We start from the raw sequence: 21,894 nt of genomic DNA, 5'->3' as shown, positions 1-21,894 counted from the left end.
GATTGGTAGGCTATTAATTACTGCCTCCATTTCAGAACTTGTTATTGGTCTATTCGGGGATTAAACTTCTTCCTGGTTTAGTCCTGGGAAGGTGTATGTGTCCAGGAATTTACCTATTTCTTCTTTATTTTCAAGTTTATTTGCGTTGAGGTGTTTATAGTATTCTCTGATGGTAGTTTGAATTTCTGTGGGATAAGTGGTAATTTCCCCTTTATCATTTTTAATGTGTCCTTTTGATTCTTCTCTCTTTTCTTCTTTATTTGTCTAGCTAAATCTATCTATTTTGTTAATCTTTTCAAAAAAACCAGCTCCTGGATTCAGAGATTTTTTGAAGGGTTTTTTGTGCCTCTGTCTCCTTCAGTTCTGCTCTGATCTTAGTTATTTCTTGTCTTCTGCTAGCTTTTGAATTTGTTTGCTCTTGCTTCTCTAGTTCTTTTAATTGTGATGTTATGGTGTTGATTTTAGATCTTTTTCGCTTTCTCCTGTGGATACTTAATGCTATAAATTTCCTTCTAAACACTGCTTTAGCTGTGTCCCAGAGATTCTGGTATGTTGTGTCTTTGTTCTTAAAGAAATTACTTATTTCTGCGTTAATTTCGTTATTACCCAGTAATTGGTCAGGAGCAGGTTGTTCAGTTTCCATGTAGTTGTGTGGTTTTGAGTGAGTATCTTAATCCTGAGTTCTAATTTGATTGCACTGAGCTGGGAGAGACAGTTTGTTATGATTACCATTCTTTTGCATTTACTGGGGAGTGTTTTACTTCCAATTATGTGGTCAATTTTAGAATAAGTGCAATGTGGTGCTGAGAAGAATGTATATTCTGTTGATTTGGGGTGGAGAGTTCTGTAAAAGTCTATTAACTCAGCTTGGTCCAGAGCTGAGTTCACAGACTTGAATCTTTTTTTTTTTTTTTTTTTTTGAGACAGATTCTCGCTCTCTCCCCCAGGCTGGATTGCAGTGGCACTATCTCAGCTCACTGCAACCTCCATCTTCCAGGTTCAAGCAATTCTCCTGTCTCAGCTTCCCAAATAGCTGGGACTACAGGCGCCCACCACCATGCCCAGCTAATTTTTGTATTTTTAGTAGAGACAGGGTTTCACCATATTGGTCAGGCTGGTCTTGAACTCTTGACATCAGGTGATCCGCCTGCCGTGGCCTCCCAAAGTGCTGAGAATACAGGCATGAGCCACTGTGCCCAGCCAACTTGAATCTTTAATATGCAAATCTGAGCATGTCACTATCCTCACATGACTTCCCATTATTGTGAAAATAAACTCTAAACTATTTGCCTGGTATTTACGGCAGAAGCATCTGCCCCCACTCCCATATTTCTCCAGCCTTATTTCTACTTTTTCCTTCACATTTCACCTTCAGTGCTGCTTTCTCCAGGAAGGCTTTGACAGTCCCATTACTTCAGAGTTGGCTAATACCTCTGTCTTCTCCAAATTCATGGAGCCTACCTCCACACTTACCAGACTATGCTACAGTTATATATGTCTTTTTTTTTTTTGAGATTCAGTCTCTCTCTGTCACCCAAGCTGGAGTGCAGTGGTGCAGTCTTGGCTCACTGCAAGCTCCGCCTCCCGGGTTCACACCATTCTCCTGCCTCAGCCTCCCGAGTAGCTGGGACTACAGGCGCCCACCACCACGTCCAGCTAATTTTTTTGTATTTTTTTAGTAGAGACGGGGTTTCACCGTGTTAACCAGGATGGTCTCGATCTCCTGACCTCGTGATCCTCCCACCTTGGTCTCCCAAAGTGCTGGGATTACAGGCGTGAGCCACTGTGCCCGGCCCCTGCAGTTATATATGTCTTAATATGGACTCTGCAATAGTCTGTATGGTCCATGAGGCAAAGGACTGGGTTTACCTGGATAGCCTCCGCTATGCCCATAACTAGCATAATGTCTGACATTTAGGCGATATTCAAGAAATATTTGTTGAATGAATGAAATACTTGATAAATAACTTCAACCTTTTTAACTGATAAATTTTTAAATGATTAATTTTAAACCAACATAACCTTCTAAATTAATATTCCTTTCCCTCCTCATCATCCTCTAAAAGGACACATGAACTCTCTATTCTGCTGGTTTAAGCAGATGATCTAGACATCAACCTAGATGCATCATTTAATTTAATTTAAGGTAAACCAGCAATTCCATTTTTTGTTGCCGACAATGAATTAAAAAAAAAAAATAACAGAGAGATAAGGCCTGAGAAGCACCCATTGTATTTAGCAATAGGGAGGTTCCAGTGACCTTGTATAGAATAATTTAAAGGAAGTGGTGGGAATAGAAGCCAGACCACAATGGGTTGAGGAATGACTGAGAGGTGAGGAAATGGAATAGGTATTCATGCATTTCCATGGGTCCAATTACACACATAAAAAACCTAAAAGTAATAGTACATTAAAATTTAACCCATGGGTCATCTAAATAGAAGGAAATAAAGTTTTTATTACTTTTAGTTTATGAACTTTCCAGGAATTTTTTTCTTCTCATTTAGCCTGGGATTTTCTCTGTAGCCCGTTACTATATTCTTTACGGCAACTTAGAAACACTGATATCAGGATTAGTTTATTTGTAGCATCAGGGCCACATTAAACTGATTCTAGGAAAGTTTCATAGAATGAGAAGAAAAACTTATGGCTGGAATATTTGCCTCCTCAGAGGTCTTGGTAGATGATTCCCAGGTTATTGATTTATATTTCTCAGAATTATATTCAAACACAGTGTGCTAGTTTGAAATCTCCTTTCATTCACCTTCTTTCCTTAATCTACAAAATTAGCAATTGTTTATAAATTGAGTGTCTTATGTGTCCAAGGACTTATTAGGGGTTGAAGAAGATATAAAAAGGAAGAAGTCCATTCTCTGTAGATTTTTATGATCTTATTGAAGGAATATCCATTTCATGAGAAGATAATAATACATGGAAGCACACATTAAGTGCTAAACAAATAGATAACAGGGATGTCTGGAGTCTGGAGAAGGGATAGGTATAGCAATATTAGGCAGTGAAGATGGATTCCAAATGGGCCTTGCAGAACAGACAGGAGTTGGGTAGTTTGAGAGGAGATGTATCATATTCTAGGCAGGGGTCATGGGAGATGCAAAGTCACAGTGAAGTTACAATATAAGGCTGATTATAACTGGTTAGGATAGAGTATTCATCTATCCTTTTACAGCATGCTGAAGGGGGAAAGGAATATTAGAGACAGGCAAGTGAGGTTCTTAAGTGTTAGGACTTTAGACTCTCGGCATAAATGTGTACAATTTTTTTGAGACAGGGTCTCACTGTGTCACCCAGGCTGGATTGCAGTGGCACGATCATGACTCACTGCAGCCTTGACCTCCTGGGCTCAAGCGATCCTCCTGCTCATCCTTCTGAGTAGCTGGGACTACTGGTGTGCACCATCATGCTTAGCTAATTTTTAATTATTTTTGTCATTCAAGCTGGTTTTGAACTCCTGGGCTTAAGTGATCCTCCTGCCTTGGTGTCTCAAAGTGCTAGGATTACAAGTGTGAGCCACCATGCCAGGCCAGAAATGTGTAATTTTGAAGGTTTTTATTTTTGTTTTTTTGGTATGTGTGTGTGCAAGGGGTGCAGTTTGGGCAGAAGAAGGACATGCTGATGGGTGATGCATCAGTAGAAACAACCTTGTGGAGTTGTAGGATAACCAGGATGAGAAGGGTATTGGATACGATTAGGTTAGAAGCTCCTAGCTCCTCAGTGAAGTGGTACATAAGGGCTCTCTCTGCTGGTGTGTCATTTTTATCTGCTAGATTCTCAAACATTTTGGTCTCAGGACCCCCTTGTACTCTTAAAAATTATTGAGAATACCAAAGAGCCTTAATATATGTGATTTATATCTATTAATACTTACCATTATAGAAATTAATGTTAAGAAAACTTGAAAATATTTAATTTATTAAACATAACAATAAACCCATTCCATGCTAATTTTATTTTTTATTTTTTTGAGATGGAGTCTTGCTCTGTCGCCCAGGCTGGAATGTAGTGGCGCGATCTCGGCTCACTGCAAGCTCCGCCTCCTGGGTGCACCTCATTCTCAGACCTCAGCCTCCTGAGTAGCTGGGACTACAGGCGCCCGCCACGAGGCCTGGCTAATTTTTTGTAGTTTTAGTAGAGACGGGGTTTCACCGTGTTAGCCAGGATGGTCTCGATCTCCTGACCTTGTGATCTGCCCGCCTCGGCCTCCCAAAGTGCTGGGATTACAGGCGTGAGCCACCGCACCCGGCCAAGGTGCACTCATTTCTTGTGGCAACTCCCCAGCCCTGAGTTGAAGAAGCAGCATGCCCTCCACACTTTATCCTCAGAAGGACTGAGTGGGAAACCCTTGGTGTACATCAAGGAAACAAAGGCTTTTGATCTTGGCAAAAGGGGATAATGCCCATGGGATTCCCTAGCAGATGATGGGAAGTAGGGTGGCCTCTGCCCCCTGAAGACATGTCAGGGGTGGGAAGCGAAGGATCTAGATTGGGTGTCTGTGCTCTGACACCACACCACACTTTTAGCGGTCTAAAAGAACACCTTCTCTTTTCAAGACAAGACCTCGAAAAGCTGAATATGGAATGGGGTAGGGCTGGGAAACTTGTCCATCACTATGACAAAGACAGAAAATGTTGTAAACCTCTTTTAAAAAGATTGTTGTAGCTTTCAACATTCTTTCTTTTTCTTTAGTAAAATCTCTAAGAATTCCAGCCTGCCTTTTGTTTAGGGGAACCTGGAAAAAGAGATTTTAAGCAAACAAAACATGACTTAATTTTATTTGTCTTAAAAGAAACTGAAATACAAGTACATTGTTAAAAACTTTGGCAGATATAAAGAAGCAGAAAGGAAAAAAAAAAAAACCATACATAATTTTACCACTCAGAGATAAACACTGTTAACATTTGGAGCACAGATTTATCCTTATTTATAGCAGCATTCTCTATATATTGTTTCATAATAATCTTTTTATCCCTAGCAGTGTATCATAAAACAAGGCATCTTTATCCTTTAAATTGTATATTCAGGAAAAGCGTTCTTCATCTTCCCTTCAAAAAGAGTTTTGAGAGTGAACGTAAGTGTGTGTGTATGTATGTGTATGCATGTGAGTGTGTGTGTATATGAGTGTGAGTGTGTATGTATGTGAGAGTGCATGTGTGTTGGTGGCATCAGTGCCAGAGTGACTTCAGTAAGAAGTGTAAGAAAACCTGAGGAAAAATGGAAACATTAATCTTGGGGAAACAGAGTTGGGGTCACTTGACTGGCCACCTCTTAAACCTAGAGATTATTTTTATAGAGTGTTCTTGGCTTAAACCTTAGAAAACTGTCTTTTATCTTGATAGAATAATAATGAGTAAACTTTGAAGAGGACTTTAAAGAGGGGAAAACTTCAAGAGAAGGTGGAGAGAGAGATTCAGCGTGTGTATATATGTATACATATATATGTATATATATGTATGTATGTATATATCAGGGAGATTTGGAAGTGAAACTTGAGTGCCTTGTAATTGAGGCAGTTTCATTATTGCAGGAAGAACAAATCTGGAAGCAATTTCCTCAGTCACTCTTGCTTTGAATGTTCCCGCTGTGAGTGTGGAACATGTAAGTCACCAATTCCATTGTTCAGTGAGCCCTAAAAGGATAAATTAATGGGACGGTTCACTTGTTTCAAGGGTCAGAAGTGGTCTCCCAATTGTTAAATTCAAACTACCATTTTAAATGTATGTATTTCAATTGCTCTCTTGAGATCTTTGGCCAGTTGCCATATTCAAAACACTTTTAGGTATCCCAATGATTATTTAATGGGAAAGAAACCTCTGGAATCCTGGAATTCATATCTACTTTAGTATTTATTAAGATGATTACTAATATTACTATGTACCTGGCATGCAGTAGTGCTCGGTAAATATGTGTTGAATGTATGAATGAGTAAATAAATGAATGAACCTCTCACTTGTCTTCACAGCATTTTTGGAGCCAACTGCAAAAATGGTTTAAGTTCATAGCTGCAAACTAAACAAAATTATGAAAAAGCAAAAGAAATGAAGTGCAGAAAGCAAAGTATACCTAAAATTCTCACTCTGGTGAGAAAAGTTGGCTGATGTTTGAACTGTAGGATTTTTTTTTTTTTTTTCTTGAGACGGAGTCTTGGTTTATCACCAGACTGGAGTGTAGTGGCACTATCTCGGCTCACTGCAGCCTCTGCCTTCTGGGTTCAAGCGATTCTCCTGCCTCAGCCTTCCAAGTAGCTGGGATTACAGGCATGCACCAACACGCTCAGGTAATTTTTATATTTTTAGTATAGACGGGGTTTCACCTTGTTGGCCAGGATGGTCTTGATCTCTTGACCTCGTGATCTGCCCGCCTCGGCCTCCCAAAGTGCTGGGATTACAGGTGTGAGCCACTGCACCTGGCCGGACTTTTTTATTTGTATAAATGTAAGTACAAGGGCAGTTTTGTTACATGAATATATTGGGTAGTGGTGAAATTTGGGCTTTTAGTGTAGCCATCACCTGAATAATACATATTGTGTCCATTAAGTAATTTCTTATTGTAGGGTTATTTTTGAAGTCTGTCTCTGAGTGGGATCCTAAATATGGTTTAATAGTTAATTTAATTGTGTGTTTCAACTCACTATTAGGGGCAACAAAGTGCATTCTCTGCCAGGGTCTCAATGATTCTTTCATTGAATCCTTCTCAGTGTTGGACCAAGACATAGCAGCCAGAATATTGGCTTACAAGTCAAAAGGCATGAGAAGACATATATCTGAATTCTGTCTTTAACACTTTTACATTGTTTAATCTTGTACCGTTAGAAATTTACCTTTCTATACAGGATTTCTTCATCCAAATTTAACCTAAAATCTATTTAAGTGGTTGATTAAAGAGGTTATACGTGTTAAGCATATATTATGGTTTGCTATTACTGTAGTCCTTATATGCTTCCCAGAACTCTTATGATAACTATTGCTTATAAAATTTATTCACCAACTAATTGCATACTCGTTTGCGTTACTGATCTCTCCATTAATTTTTTTGTGTATCATGTCTTATTTCCCCAAGAATCAGATGCATCAAAATAACAAACTTAGCACATGTATCTCCTCCTCTAGGAAGCCTTCCCTGACCTTATTCCTTTAATCACATGATATGTTGTGCATATTTTTATTTGCTTATCTGTTTTATATGTATCTCCTTTCTATGCTGAATGATGAGATTGTTGAAGATGGAAACCATGTCTTATTCTCAACACCTACTGGAATACCTGACTCAGAGAAGGTGTGAGCAACCTGTTCAGTTAATGAATAAATGAATGAGAATGAAGGAGAAGTGGAATGGGCTTCTATAAGAGCAGAACAGATGAAGATTATAGGTGGATTCTTATTAAACCTCTTACTTGTTGCATCTCTTTAAAGAACAGGAGATCGCCACTTACTTGGGGTGGGGGAAGGATGGGTTTCATGGCTTTCATCACAGCTGCATACATGGCAAATTTCAGAAAGTAGCTGTAGTTCTTACTGAATAACAACAGCTGTAGCAATCACTGGCAGGGCAGCGCAGGGTAGAGGTGACTAAAATAAAAGAAGCTAGACAGAGCTCTTTCAGACTTGGATTCTAACCCCAGTTCTGCTGCTAGCTCCCTCTGGGGCTTTGTAATGGTATTTAAAGTTGATTGTCATTGAGTCTAAATGCATTACAAAAATCTGTGTCTCCCTGCCTTTACCTCCACAGAGAGAATACAACCACACCTAGCACTTTCCTTATTGGGAATGTGAGCTACTCAGCCTCCCACAGAATCTCAATCTATTGCAAAACAAAATCTGAAACCATTTCTGGGGTGGCTTTTGAATGGGATGATATTTCATTTCTGGTGTGGTGTGAAGGCCTTGGTATAATGGTACAGGATCAGATGGTCTTACTGTATTGTATTATTTAATGGGTGCCACTTGATAAGACAACCAAGCAGACAAAACAGCCTGTGTGTGGAGAACAGGAAGAAGTGTGGAAGCTTTAAAGAGTGGAAAGTCTTATCTTTTTGTTTTCCTATAGGTTATGATGTAGCATTCATTCACTAGCTTTTAAAAGTGACTTTTAAATAATTACTTTATGTATCCATCAGTACTCTTTTATTTGTAAGAGTGAAAAAAATTCAACTTTAATTAGCTTAAGCCGAAAGGGAATTCATTGGCCCACATAACTTAAGAGTCAGGGTGCACATCAGCTTTAGGTACAGCTTATCCAGGGTATTGTGATGGTATTGAAAATCTGTCTTTCTCCACTTCTTAGTTAGCCTTCTTTCACATGGCGGCAGAAATGGTTTAAGATGTCCCCAGACTCACAGCAGGACTAGTGGAGAAAGAGTTTTTCAGTAGCACAGGTGAGTATAGGATCCAGACTGCTCCTATGCTTACCAAAATCACATGGAAGGGAGTTCCCATGGCAGTAAGGAGGTCTGTTACTAGATGATGGGACAAAAACCCAAGGGTTACATGTCTTTCATCATTCCAGGAAGGCAAAAACCACAGACATCTACCAAATTTGACTGGTCTGGATTGTTTCTTATGTTTTGAGCTTAATTCACTCGGGCTTATATACTGGCTCTTTTTCGTGCTTTTGCACAAATCGTGTATGCATTCCCAAGCCTTTGTTCTTCTTTCTATATGCTGATTCTCCTGATCAGCTCCACTACTCCCACTCAGCTATGACCTCATTGCAGAAGAAGCCACATCCTTGTCTCTGATCTCTACCTTTCTCAGGGAAAGCTCACCAATCATTTGCATTTGGGGTCCCAGGAGCATTGCAACTTGAAATGTCTAAAACCAAAGTTGCCACCATCCTGACAAATGGGCTTCTCTTCCTAGATTCCCTAATCACAGTGTTGCAGAACTTTGTTCCTTAGTTCAGCTTATACTGGGTTCTTGTCACACAACCAGAAAAAATTAGGCACATAGACACATTGAAGGGTGAGGAGAATGGAATGTATTGGGCGAAAAGGAAAAAAGAAAAAAACGACCTCTCAGCAAAGCTAGCGGAGTTCCTGCTAACAGGCCCCCATCTCACAGATTGGTTCCAGGTCACAAACACAGGAACTGAAGAGGGCAGGCTCCTCCCCCTTGCACGCACGGGAAATTCCCATGGCTCCATCCTATTCTCCCACTGCTCAGGCAGGTAGAGATTCTCCGAGGACCCTCCCTTTTATCTGCCTCCTGCATCTATCAACAGCAGTAGCAGCATCCTCTTTCTACTCTCCCAGCATTCTATCGTCAATGTTGTTTTTGACTATTTCCTCTGCATATCATTTCTCCCTCATGTGAACTCTCATAGTTCTTTATTATTATGTTTTTTGTGAATTTATAATTTCCCCTCTGGTTTTACAGACCTTCATGTATCTAATTTATTTCTGCCACAGTTATTTAAGTTTGCTGATGGAAGGCAGTTTTACTTATTTATCTTTGTACTATTTCCTTCCTGATTGTCATCCTCCAGCTTTCCCCACTTTCTACTTCTCCCATCAATATTATACCTAGACTTTTATGGTTTGACAAATATTTGTAGAATAAAGGAAGGAGTTAATGCAATCTGTAGTATAACTACATGGCTACTATACTTGATATTGTTAAAAAAACCAGTGCCTAACAGCAGTCGAAGTGGTAAAAACAGATTTCATTCAGGAAACATTGCAATAGGGGTATGTTAGAGTTCTCCAGAGAAACAAAACCAACAGGATATATATATATATTTTTTTTCTCATATATATATTCTCATATATATATTCTCATATATATATTCTCATATATTCTCATATATATATTCTCATATATATTCTCATATATATACTCTCATATATATATTCTCATATATATACTCTCATATATATACTCTCATATATATTCTCATATATATACTCTCATATATATATTCTCATATATATACTCATATATATATTCTCATATATATATACTCATATATATATTCTCATATATATATACTCATATATATATTCTCATATATATATACTCATATATATATTCTCATATATATACTCATATATATATTCTCATATATATATACTCATATATATATTCTCATATATACTCATATATATATTCTCATATATATATACTCATATATATATTCTCATATATATATACTCATATATATATTCTCATATATATATACTCATATATATATTCTCATATATATATACTCATATATATATTCTCATATATATATACTCATATATATATTCTCATATATATATACTCATATATATATTCTCATATATATATACTCATATATATATTCTCATATATATATACTCATATATATATTCTCATATATATACTCATATATATATTCTCATATATATACTCATATATATATTCTCATATATATATACTCATATATATATTCTCATATATATATACTCATATATATATTCTCATATATATACTCATATATATATTCTCATATATATATACTCATATATATATTCTCATATATATATACTCATATATATATTCTCATATATATATACTCATATATATATTCTCATATATATATACTCATATATATATTCTCATATATATACTCATATATATATTCTCATATATATATACTCATATATATATTCTCATATATATACTCATATATATATTCTCATATATATACTCATATATATATTCTCATATATATATACTCATATATATTCTCATATATATATACTCATATATATATTCTCATATATATATACTCATATATATATTCTCATATATATATACTCATATATATATTCTCATATATACTCATATATATATTCTCATATATACTCATATATATATTCTCATATATACTCATATATATATTCTCATATATATATACTCATATATATATTCTCATATATATATACTCATATATATATTCTCATATATATATACTCATATATATATTCTCATATATATTCTCATATATATATACTCATATATATATTCTCATATATATACTCATATATATATTCTCATATATATATACTCATATATATATTCTCATATATATATACTCATATATATATTCTCATATATATATACTCATATATATATTCTCATATATATACTCATATATATATTCTCATATATATATTCTCATATATATATACTCATATATATATTCTCATATATATATACTCATATATATATTCTCATATATATATACTCATATATATATTCTCATATATATATACTCATATATATATTCTCATATATATACTCATATATATATTCTCATATATATATTCATATATATATTCTCATATGTATACTCATATATATATTCTCATATATATATACTCATATATATATTCTCATATATATATACTCATAGATATATTCTCATATATATACTCATAGATATATTCTCATATATATATATATATATATATATATATATATGAGAGAGATTATGAGGAATTGGCTCATGTGATTGTGGAGGCTGAGAAGTCCCAGGATCTGCTGTCTGCAGGCTACAGATTGGGAAAGCCAATGCTTTAATTTAGCCTGTGTCTGAAAGCCCAAGAACCAGAGGAGCCAGTGGTGTAAACTCTAGAGGGAGGGTTGAAGAAAATGAAATCAAATGACCCAGTTCAAGCAGTGAGGAAGGAAAAAAGGGACAAATTCCTTCCTCTGCCTTTTGTTCTGTTCAGACCTTCAATGGGTTGGACTCACACTGGGGAGGGCAATCTACTTAACGGAGTCCACCGATTCAAATGCTAATCTCATCTGGAACCACCCTGCAGACACCTCAGAAGTAATGTTTAACGCCCTAGAAATAATGTTTAATTTGGGAAGCCAGTGGCCAGTCAAATTGACAGAAAATTAATGATCACAAGGGGAAAAGAGACCTCAGTATGGAACTTGGCTCAACTCCAAATACAACATGGACAAGTAGGGATTTACAGCCAAGGAGGAGCAGGGGTAGGAGTGGGGAGGGGGTCAGTGAATGGAAAATTACTAAGAGGAAACATTAAGGGTAGGGGGGATTTTGGTTAAACAGACCTAACAGGATTCTTGCTGAAGGCAGGACCAGGGTGGTCAGACATGGAGGGTGAGGGAACTCTCTTTAAACTGAGTTAGAAGGTTTCTTGCTAACACCAGGTGATGCAGGTCCTGTAAGGATGGATGCTAGGGTCGAGGCCTGGGCTCAGAGGAGCCTGACTGCAGTTTAGTCAAGGAGAGAATCTTTGTCAGTATTGAAGCTTTCAGATTCAGCATTTATTATAACCAGATCTCAATTGTGTAAAATGCTAAGGAAGGAACTTGCCCTAATTCCTTGAGCTTCCTTCACCCTCTCTCTGAACCAGCCCCCCACTTTCCCATAAGGACATGTTTAGGAAAGAGGCAGAAAAACTTCTGACTCATAAAAACTGGTGAGGAAGAAGGAAGAGCAGAAGCGAAAGCCAAAATGCACATAACTATTTGCTGAAACGGTTTTGAGCATACTTTGCGGTCTCTTTTGTAATATATACCTAGCCCCTACCTATAATGCTACCTTACTTTGGTGTTTCACACATATAAGGCCCATTTGAGGTCACCCTAATGTGGCAAGAGACCAGTGAATAGGAGCTTAACTTCAAACTTAGAGTCTTTATGAAAAATGTCAACGCGCTGAACACGAGGACATCTGAAACCTTAAAAGGCCACAGCAAACATCAGGGCAGCATGCTTGAGAACAGCAGTGTCCTAGATACAAACATGAAAAGAAGTAAAGCTGTCATAAATGTGAAGGAGCTGGCGAAAGCACATGGAGTTTTATTAAGGCAGATAGCATTCTGTACAATCATCCTGAATAGTTTTCTGAGTAGCACTTGATGATCCTACCCTTTCCGTAATTTGTTTGTTCATTGTTTTGGAGGTGAAAGGGTGTGCTTGTGAGGGTGTTTGAGCCTCCTTGTCCATGGTATAACCGGTTGGTTTTGTTGCCCTCACTCTTCAGACGCTGGACTCTCATCCTGTTTGTTCCCGCTCTGGGAGGCACCACCCTTTCTAAGACAACTGCTTTCTTTTGTTTCTGGTTCAACTTTGTTAAGTCAAAGTATAATAAATATCAAGATTGTTTGAAGCCAGAAATAGGCCACTGTCCAAAATTGTGTTCATTCCACTTGCTGGTAGATAGCTATTTTAAATAAGTCAGGCTTGCCATTAATTCAGTTCTGCTGCACTGTTCGTATTCTGTTCTCATTCTCTTATCACGAGGTGAGCTTTGAGTTTTATCATCTCTACATCTCTGTGTTCTTCGTGGTGATTGGACAGTTGCCACTCTCCATGACTACCGTGACTATCCCTGACCACCTGTCCAGCTAAAATTTCAACACAAATGCTGCACAGCTAAGCTATCTGATGGTATTAATTATATATTTATTTGACTGCACTGTTTCTTTTTTTCTAATTGTATGTAGGAGGGTGTCTTTAATGATGTACAGTGGGCAATTCTGATATCCTTAAGGGTGGTGGCATTCAAGCTCGTGACTGCCATTCACAGCAAGAAATACATTTTACATCATGATCCAGTATACATGTTCATGTTATATATGATGTGTAACTGAAGTTTGGTTAAGCAACACTTACCCTATTATGTGTGATATAGTCTATAGTTTCTATTATTTTGTATTTTACTTCATTAAAAAATGCAGACTGTGCCTTAGCAAGTGGACGTCCTGATTCAGGAATGGGTTACAATTTGAGTCTGAAAAAGAACTGCTTAACAGTCATCAGGTGTTAGGGAGTCTTAGCATGCTAATTCTGAAAAGTCTTTGGAGATTATCTATAGGCATCTTCCCGTTTTCCTCCTATTTTACAGTTGGAGGAATTTAAAGTCCAAGTAGGGTAAGTCTTCCTTGCAGGGAAACAGTGGTGCTCTCTGTGTGTGCTATCATGTGCTATCACACCTATTTATTCCTGGAAGCACACAGTGTCCAGTTGAACCACAAGGGCTGTCTACTTTTTGAGTCTAGCAATTATGCTTCTGGATGCCTTCCTGGTGATGAATAAACTGTTCACACTTTCCCTTCCCCAATTAAATCTTGAGGTATTTTCTCCCTCCATTAGTTTATTATACGTCATTCTGAGCTAAAGGGAAGACTGTTAACAGGGCATTGAGTGTGGTGTATCCTCTTCTATGGATGGCATGCAGCTGTCATTAATCATAAACTCAAAACAGTGGGTTGAATAAGGAACAATTTTAGGTACATACTTAGACATTAAAAAAATCTAAATGTGCATTTTCTGTAAGGTAGTTGTAATCTTAACTTTGGACAACTGCATAGATCTTGGTGTATTTGATTATTTGATGTTTTTTCATTTTTCCTTTATAAACAGTAGTGATCTCCTTGTATCAAAATATGTCATTTTAAATTTCATTGTTTCTGTCATAAAGGGAATTACAGCATCTTATGGTCAAACAATTAACATCAACTTTGAGTTATTGATACCATTCATAGTGTATTAGTCAGCTCAGGCTGCCATAACAAAATACCAAAGCCTAGGTGGCTTAAGCAACAGAAATTTATTTTCTCATAGTTGGAGACTTGAAGTCCAGACCAAGGTGCCAGAATGGTTGCTGTCTGTGAGGGCTCTCTCCTTGGGTCACAGAGAGCATTTTCTCGCTTCCTCATATAGCAGAGAAAGAGCAAGTGAGCAGGCTCTTTGATGTCTCTTTTTATAAGTGCACTAATCCCACTGGACCAGGGCCCCAACTTCATGAACTCATCTAAACTTAATTACCTCTCAAAGGCCCCATCTCCAAATACCATCACACTGGGGATTAGGGCTTCAACATGTGAATCTGGGGAGACATAATTCAGATCATAGTACATAGCTAAGGTCTTATTGGGGTTTAAGCATTGGCTGAAGCATGCAAATAACTTGCCTAAATTACATTTATTAAAGACAGACTCTTCCATTTGAGTGAATGGATATTTTTCACACTATAATTCTTATGACATTCATTAGCATTTATTTTATATTTTTCTTAATAATGCAAGTACTGTATATGGAAGAGCTTACAGTTAAAATGTGAGAACAACATTATACCTTTAAAAAATTATTTTTGCAGTTTTTTTCCTAATGTAGATTCTAGTCCTCGTTAATAGTTAATGAATTTCTAAACAGCCCAGCACTATTTTCAAAACTTAATATAGAAAAGTTACCCAACGTCATTGAGAATAATGCATATTTTAATGAAAAACAGTTTGTGCAAAAGACATATTTTAAAACAACTTTTTATATTTATATTTATTGCAGTGTAGAGAAGAGAGGAATTTCTTAGCATGAAACTGTAGGGAGCCAGGTATTTGTCTACAAGATATGCTATAGAGAGCCATGCCAGTGACACACACAAAATATCCATTCAAACTGAAGAAAAGTAAACTAAGAGGGGGTACTGACAATAAAAAATTGTTTTAAAACCCTTTGTTTGAATGGTGTTGGTGCACCCCTATTTTAAATAAAGTCCTTGGATATGCCCAAACCAATTCTTATCTATTTTCTGCTGTAGGAAAGCTGTTGATTAAGAAGGGATTTTTTTTTTCTATTTTTCTTGTTTCTAGGTTTAAACTGGTGTGGGCTGTTTTACAACTTTAGGGGCCTTTCAATTTCTGTGGTGGGCTTTTGTATAAAGAGTGCTGTGCATCTAGATGAAATAGTCTGTGTCTCTTTATAGCATCTTTGCTTATGTGCTTTTACACATTATTATCACATTTTTTTTTTGTTTATTCTATTTCAGTGTTTAACCGCTGAAGAGATCTTTTCCCTTCATGGCTTTTCAAATGCTACCCAAATAACCAGCTCCAAATTCTCTGTCATCTGTCCAGCAGTCTTACAGCAATTGAACTTTCACCCATGTGAGGATCGGCCCAAGCACAAAACAAGACCAAGTCATTCAGAAGGTATATTGGAAGCATTTTTTCTCTTTTATTTGAAAAGTCTATGAACCATTGTGAAATGAAGTTAATATGCCTCTTTTTCTGCTTTATTGCTTTTAATTAATCTACATAGAACTTCTTCGAATAATACTTATATTTTGAAAGTATTTAGAATAAGAAGAATTATAACTCATTTAAGCTTCATAAGTTATGCTCTTCTCTTTGTTGAATCAAAATTACATTTAGTACACTTAAAAACTTTATAAAATCCAGTTCTTGATTTTAAACAGTATATATTTTATGCTGTGCATATTGGATTGCATTTTATTTGGCTTATAATTGATCATTTCATTTCCATTATCTTTTGCTTACCATATTATTTTAAAGCTTGTCAGTTTATCTGCAGTTACCAATGAAGAGATAAGAGAACTAGCATGCTTCTAGATTAAATTTTCAGGGACCAAATTATTAGTTTTAATTTTCATAGGTGAAAGAAAATACCAGAGACTATTTTAAGTGACTATAATGGTATTTCCATGAATATGTACTTTAAAGGTATGATCTGATGCAAAGAAATTTTAAACCATAATAAAATATATGTATGCTTAATATACAGCTCACATGCTTAAATGTGTAGAAGGGTCACTTTCACCAATGAGATAAACCAATTGTTCAGGGAGTCTGTTTGAAAATTATGTTGGAATTTTAAATTTTCGTTCATTTGTTCATTAAGCAAATATTTATTGAACGACATACCAAGTATTGTTCTGTGCACTAAGGAGTCAATGGTAAACAAGAAGAATAATTATCTGTCTTTTTAGGGCTTACAGTGTAGTGGAGAAGATTTAAACAAGCAAATTTAAACAAGCAAATAAACAACATAGTTTCAGAGTGAAAGGTGCTATGAAGAAAATAAAATATTAGTAGGTGAGGCATAGAAGGTGAAAGTGGGTGAGTGTCATCTTAGATAGATCAAGGAAGCCCTCTCTGATGAGGTATCATCTGAGCAGAAGGAGAGGGCCACAGCAAGGTCGTCTCTAGTGAAGAGCATTCTTGATTGAGGGCACAGCCAACATAGCTTGGCAATGAGCTTGGCATGAGTGAGGAGCAGCAAGAGGCTCCTATGTGTCTGGAGCCTAGTGAGTTGGTGGGGAAGGTAGAAGGATATATGTCCTGGCGGGAGATGGAGACCAGGTGAGGAAGCCTTGCGGGAGGTGGTAAATTGATTGGGTTTTATTCTGACTGTAGTGTGAAGTCACTGTACCATTCTAAACAGGGGAATGCTGTGATCTCATTCAAATCTGTTAAAAGGGCATTCCACCTGCCTACAATCTGAAGAACAGATTGTAATGGGGCAAGAGTAGAAGCAGGGTGATTGGTCAGGAAGCGATTGCCAGGAGCTGATGCCAGGATCATGGGGACTTGGACTAAAGTAGGGGAAGTAGAAGTGGGGAGAAGCAGTAGATTCGGGGTGAGTCCTGGAGATCATGCTAAATGGTTTGCCCTGGATTGATTGTGGGAGAGGGAACAATGAGTCAAGGCTTGAGCCAGAGAAACCGGAGAGATCGTTATACCATTTCCCGGGATGGAGAAGACTGGGAAGAGCCCTTTATTGTAGAGGAAGGGAGTGGTGAGGATAAAGAATATAATTTTTGACGTGGTTGCTTTGAGACATTGACATACACAGGTAGACAGGGAGGTCCAGTAGGCAAAGGCACACAGACATTTGGAGAGGAGATTGCTTTCAGAGGAGAGGTCAAGACTGGGGATTTGCCAGTCTAGAGATGATATTTAAAGACACTGGGGCTAGGCACGGTGACTCATCCCTGTAATCCCAGCACTTTGGGAGGCCAAGGCAGAGGATTGCTTGAGGCCAGGAGTTCAACACCAGCCTGGGAAACATAGTGAGACCCCATCACAACAAAAATTAAAAGAATCAACTGACGTGGTGGCATGCACCTGTAGGCCTAGCTACTTGGGAGGCTGAGGCAGGAGGATCACTTGAACATAGGAGGTCAAGGCTGCAGTGACCTATGATTACCCCACTGTACTCCAGCCTGGGTGGCAGAGGGAGACCTCATCTCAAAAAAATAAAAATAAAGATGCTGTTCTGAGTGAGCTCATCTGACAGGAGTATAGATAGATAAAGAGAGTAAAGATAGAGAAGAAAAGGGAAGACTTAACAAAGAAAGTGCCGGTTTTCATTTCCGGATTCCTTTGTGTATGTACACTTCAGTCTCCCTCTATATGAATAAAAGAAATAACAACAACAATGACAAAAATAACAATGATGATAGCCAATTCTTTTGTAGTACTTACTATATGGCAGGCACTCTTTGAAGTACTTTACATATTCATATATTAATTTCATGCAACTATATGATGTAGACACTACTATTCCCATTTTACAGCCAAGAAAACAAAGGTACAGGGAGTTTAAAGTCATTTGCTCAAAGTTACACAACTTGCATGTGGTAGAGCCAGATTCAGCCCAGGTTGTCTTGGCTTCAGAAACCATATTCTCATTGATATTCTGTATTTATATATACAAAGCATAGAAATCACCAAGTATCATTTATCAATATAATTTGCAATTTTGTGAATAACAGTAATTTCAATTTTGAAATATTAGTAATTTTGAATTGCTAATTGTTCAAGCAAATATTTTTGCTAGAGTATATTTATATTTCTACAAGCCTGTTTAATACAGTTTGCACTTTACATTAAAAAGTAAATTCAGCAAATGCTTTAGGATACTACCCTTGACTAATAGTATTGCACAGTAAAAGCACAGACTCTGAAGCCAGTTTACCTGGGCTCAAATCCCAGCTCTGTAATTTTCCAGCTATGTTGAGAACATGACTTTAACCTTTTCCTGCCTCAGCTTCCTCATCTAAAATAGTACCTTTCTTATGGGCTTGCTGTAAAGATTAAATGACTTAATATTTGTAAAGTACTTCGAACATTATTCAGTAACTAGGTGCTGTAGTAGGCCTGTTAGTTAGGTCTGTTAAATAACTACATCTAACATGTGCATAACTCTAGGTACAGGAAGTGAGGTTTCAGAAAAAGCAAATACTCTACTCTGTGCAGGTTACTTACTTATATTCAAAAGTAATTTTTTAACCCAAGTTGCTCTGTGCAAGTTAATTACTCATATTCAAAAGTAATTTTTAAACCCCAGTTGACTAGGTTACTGTTTCAGGAACCAGGAGTTGAGAACTGGGAAGTCAGAAGCAGGGTGTGAGAGGTAGAATTCTAGGGACAACACTACAAAGTCATAAAATGGAAAAGTCAGCAATTCTAAGTTATGAGATCACCAAATATTCAGACAGATAACCCAATAAAAAGAGAAATGCCTCTTAGGGTGCATATTGTCTTAGGAATTGAAATGAGGCTGGAGTGGAGTGGGATCTGGGGGAGAAGATATGGAAATGTTTCCGGGGGAATTTAGGGAAACTAGTAGAGTGCTTGTTACTACTCATCTAAGATGTTTAACTTGGCACTCTATTGCCTTTTTGATGTGATATCTTGATTGTTTTATTTTAGTGCAGCTGTATGATTATTTAATATCTCTATGGGTCAGTTACTTTAATAGTACCTTTATAGAATTGTTGGGAGTATCAAATGAGTTAATATACGTAAGTGCCTAGAACAATGCCTGGCACAGAGGAAGAAGAGTGTCTTTGTTCTTATACATGTATTCATAGGTTCACCACATTCCCTGGCCCCTGTGTTATCCTATTGTTTTTCTCACTAAGAAACACATTTTAAAATAATTAAATGCACTGGATTTTTCATATAACTTTTCACTTAATGAAGAGTCAAGTCTTTAGCTCATCCAAAGCAATAAAAAATCAACATAAAAGCAATCCAAATGATACAAGAATTTGAACACATTTATGTTGACATTTCAGTGGGTAGATAATATAATTTCTCAGAGGCCTCACATTTTATTTTTGAAAGTATTTCATGTGCTTTATAAAATGATATTGATGAGTACAGTAAACTGATGATAAGTTAAATTCTCTAGGAGAGAAATTAATTGCATTTTAGTAATAATTTAATGATCTGAAATTGCCTCACTTTTTGATGAAGTTACAGAATCGTATTTAATTCATACAGTAGATAAAATAAAGAATATTAATTGAAGCATCCTTGGAGATCGTATTGTCCAACTCTGTAATACAACTAGTGATGTAAGTCTAAGTTCCAGAGAGGTTAAGTGGCTTCTTGTAGGTATAGTACCTAAGGTGAAATGAGAGCTCCTGATTCTTAGTTTGTTCTTCTTTTCACTGAATAACAGTGAATTAAATGAACTAACATTTATTTATATCATGGTCTACTTACTAATTTTTTAAACATAGTAGTAATCAACATTTATTAAAGGCTTGCTATATTCCAGGGACAGCATTAACTGGTTTTATTTTATTCTTGTAAAAACTCTATGAAATAGGAGCTATTTTAATCTGCATTTTAAATATGAGAAAACTGAAACTTAGGGAAGTCAAGGAACCAACCTATGATGCCAGTGAGGGGATGAGCTGGGATTTGAACACAAATCCTCTGGCTCCAGAGTTCACACTGTTAAACACCATTCTATACAGTTTCGCAGTTAAATGGGGCCAGGCAAAAATTGAAGCCTGGGCTGTATGCAGATCTGCAAAATGGGTATCATAATAGAACCATATTTCCTCACTATTAAAATGGGAAAAATAGCAGCACCTATCTCATAGGGTTGTTGTGAGAATTAAATGAGTTAAAATAGGTAAAGTTCTTAGAAGAATCTTACACAGTGGACAGTCAATAAATGTAAACTATCATGACTGTATTTCTTTGAAATCTATTAAAATCTTTCAGGGTTCACTTATAAGGAGACTGGTCCCTCTCTGAAACAGATCATTTGAGAAAGTCCCATGTATATATGGAGATGTCCAAGGAATAGATTCATAATAATGTATTCTTTTGGTGCTTCAGTTAAATGGAAAGTGCTTCAGTTGAATGGAAACTCCAGACATTTTTTTCTGAATGATGTTCTAACAATACAAGAAGGGGAAGCTATGCAGTGTGCTTAGAATGTGATGAATTACACTCCCACCATCCCCCAAGTTGTGCTGATAAATGTGCAAGGGCAAAGAAAGTTAGAAAGTTGGATAAGCAGATGGATTGGTATTTCTTTTTGACAGAGTTCTGCTGCACCTTGAAATGGGGAATTTATTAATTCATTCAGCAAGGAATGTGTGCTTTTTCCTGGACAATTTTCTAGGCACTGAGGATGAATAAAACATAGCCCTTCTCATTGAGAATCACACAGTTTATATGATGTAGGCAAATATATCAGTGATAAAATTACTGTAGCACACAAGAAGTGGTAAGTGAACCAATTAGTTTCAAACAAAGAGTGATGGGAATCCTGACCAGCCAGGGAGTACTGCCTGGAGAGCAGGGAAGCTTCATAGAGGAGATCTTTGTGTTGGCTTGGAAGGCCACGTATGACTTTCTTAGGCAAGGAAGATAGGAAAGTGTTTTCAGACAGAGAACCACAGTGTAAAGGTAAATCTCGGTTGGGAAAACATAGTGTTTGGGTAAAGGCCATGTTGAGAAGGGGGTAAATAACACTGGAGAGGCTGTGTGAGGGTCAGTTTATGAGGGGCTATTTCAAATGGGGGCATGAGATGATCACTTTTGTGATTTAGTATAAGTCTGTAGGCCATGTCAGCTAGTAGGAGGGGCACCAGATCGATAACTGCCATGTTATATAAGATGAGGGAGTGAGAGGTGATGAGGGTCTGACTTCAAGACCACTGGCAATGAGGATGGAGAAGCTAGAGGTGAGAGATACCTGAAGCAGAACTGGTAGGGTTTGATCACCAGTTGTCTATGGAATTAATTGGTGGAAAGTGAAAAACTGAAATTGATCCTACTGTTCCTGTTATTTATGTAGGTAGTGACCAAGGGTAATGGAACAG

At 36.9% G+C, this 21,894-nt stretch overlaps 1 protein-coding gene across 2 annotated transcripts in view; it reads left to right on the top strand.

Moving 5' to 3' along the window:
- Positions 1-21,894, top strand: part of SLC39A8 (solute carrier family 39 member 8) — a 90,912-nt gene that overhangs the window by 14,985 nt on the left and 54,033 nt on the right. For both annotated transcript variants that reach the window (XM_055111664.2, XM_055111663.3), the window contains one exon: positions 15,787-15,949. In XM_055111664.2, coding sequence (XP_054967639.1) covers positions 15,787-15,949 — 163 coding nt within the window. The remainder of the gene's footprint in view (positions 1-15,786; positions 15,950-21,894) is intronic.

Source organism: Pan paniscus, chromosome 3 (assembly GCF_029289425.2).
Source record: "Pan paniscus chromosome 3, NHGRI_mPanPan1-v2.0_pri, whole genome shotgun sequence".
Lineage (NCBI taxonomy): Eukaryota > Metazoa > Chordata > Mammalia > Primates > Hominidae > Pan > Pan paniscus.
This window is presented reverse-complemented; position numbering and strand designations above follow the sequence as displayed.